Source organism: Protobothrops mucrosquamatus, unplaced genomic scaffold (assembly GCF_001527695.2).
Source record: "Protobothrops mucrosquamatus isolate PMUCROS unplaced genomic scaffold, P.Mucros_1.0 scaffold3598, whole genome shotgun sequence".
NCBI lineage: Eukaryota > Metazoa > Chordata > Lepidosauria > Squamata > Viperidae > Protobothrops > Protobothrops mucrosquamatus.
In genome coordinates, this window is record NW_015389561.1 from 113240 (window position 1) to 115404 (window position 2165).

General features: G+C 39.4%; 1 protein-coding gene across 1 annotated transcript; it reads left to right on the forward strand.

The window, feature by feature from the left end:
* Positions 1-827: 827 nt before the first annotated feature.
* Positions 828-1734, forward strand: LOC107297934 (cation-independent mannose-6-phosphate receptor-like). Its single transcript, XM_015827300.1, has 2 exons — positions 828-948; positions 1589-1734. Exons 1-2 carry the CDS (start codon positions 852-854, stop codon positions 1723-1725), a joined length of 234 nt encoding a protein of 77 aa, XP_015682786.1. The 5' UTR covers positions 828-851; the 3' UTR covers positions 1726-1734.
* Positions 1735-2165: the final 431 nt, after the last annotated feature.

Genomic DNA, 2165 nt, shown 5'->3' on the forward strand with positions numbered 1-2165 from the left:
GCCACCCAGTCGGAGTCCAACCCCTCCCGGATCCGAGCGACTTTATCATTCAGATATTGTGCAAAATCCTCAGCCCTCCCCACCAGGGGATCCTCTCCCCCCCTCAGTTGAAGGAGGGAGCGGGTCACCCTGAAGAGGGTGGCCGGGCGGTTATCTGATGACGCAATGAGGGTGGAGTAGTAATTAGACCTCGCCACCCCCATTGCCACAAGGTAGGATCTAACATGTATCCTTACCTGTGTTCGGTCAGGTTCGGTTCGGGTAGTCCTCCAACTGCTCTCTAAGCGTCTTTTCCGGCGTTTCATCTCTCTCAGCTCCTCAGTAAACCAAGGGGCTAATTGAGATCTACGTCGGGTCAGAGGTCGCAACGGCACGACTCGGTCCAGTGCTGCGGCTGCGGCCACATCCCAGGCCGCAGCCTGATCTTCCGCAGATAGCAGATAACCAGCACTGATTCATTATGTAGAGGGGGAAAAAAACCAAAGTGAAATTTTCTGGTTCATAAAACTCTTAAAAGTAATGATAAGCAAACTGGTAGAAATTTAGACCGCTGCTTCCAAAATTCCTGACTGTTGGTTATACTGATGGGAATAACGGTTCAAAGTCTGTGGAGATCATGCCCATACCTGTCTTAAATGTAAATTCACTAGCATTATCCAGTTAATCAATATTTTTATGTGACCTCTGAAAAAAGATGAACTGATCCCAGCTTGCCATGTTTCATTATTTTTCTAAGTGGAAAAGTTGTTTCTTGAATACTGAGAAAACCATTGTTTATCAGCTCTGCAAAGACTCATATTTTCCTTTTTTTTATCTCCCAGAATTCCAATCCAGAACTGGTAACAGCCCATATGGATTGTGAATATAATTTTATGTGGTATACAGCTGCTGCATGTCCTCTGAAAAGCAATATGCACAATAATTGCACTGTGTCTAACCCTCGAACAGGTAATATTTTTCTCTAAATGCGGGTTGACTAGATGTAACAAGTAAGTAGAAAAAAGGACTAGAGTTGACATCTAATGCCATAGAAATGTCTCAGGGTATTGAGCAAGCAGTTCATGCTAGAAAATCCTCAATATTTTTTCAGATGTTAGTGAACTGAAGCAGTTTGCCCTGAATGAATAGGGCACAATTCCCACATAGTGATACAAGATCCTGATCACTATATGAATCTGACAAGGTGATTTGTTTTCTCTCTGGCATATTGCATATTGGTTGCATTAATAAATTTGGGAGATATTCATTGAGACCCAAGGGAAGCTCTGACAACATTCATTGACAAAGATAGACAAAAGATTAAGAAATCCAAAAGAAAGCAAGTGCTTTTTCACAGAACTAATAATCACCCCATATGCACTTATGTTTATGGTCCATGTTAAAATTCTGTGGGTATTTCTTTATATACTATATTTATTATTTTTATAAATAATATGTCAAAAGTCCTGAATGAATGACTTTTATACTGATTTTGAACTTTTGAGGTCCTTCTCATGGAGTCAGCTTATTGAGCATCTTGATTGTTTTAATAAAAATAATATTTTCCATAGTAATATTCCTTTTTTCCCCCTTCTCTGTTTTCTTCCAGGTCATCTCTTTGACCTTAATCCTTTAAAGAGACAGGCTGGCTACACTCTCTTAGATTTTGTGAACCAGAGAATGCTCCAGTTGAGTGTGTGTGATGAACCGAAAAGTTCATGCGGTGGAGACACTGGTAAATTTTGACTTGCTGAGATGCTGATAGTGAACCCAGGTTCATAGGATGGAAAGAGATTGTTGTGATACTTTATTTTATGAAACCTATGTTACTGTTGATATGTGATGTACCAGTAGTAATGTAGTAAAGTACATTTCAATAAAAAATGTAGGACAGTATCTGGATAACGATGTGTGCTCCTCTCCCCGGGATAAGCTTTTCCCAGTGTATCCAATTTATCAGCCACTTTCTACATTCTGTACAGGTAGGTAGTGCATTAATGAATCCCACAAAATGGTCACATTATTTGAATTCACACTATTCAAAGTGATTTTTCTATGGGAAGTAGGGCAATTGGTTCCAGCTCAATGGAAATAGGTAGTTTTAAAAATCAATGTAATTTTTATATGTTTATTACTGAAATAATGTGTAACAGTAAAAAAGGATAAACCTACACCCAAAATGTATC

Excerpts from the sequence above, each read along its gene's own strand:
- LOC107297934 (XM_015827300.1), top strand. The coding sequence starts at position 852 with ATGGATTGTGAATATAATTTTATGTGGTATACAGCTGCTGCATGTCCT. Across the intron at positions 949-1,588 it reads TGTGTCTAACCCTCGAACAG|GTCATCTCTTTGACCTTAAT; the intron begins GTAATATTTTTC and ends GTTTTCTTCCAG.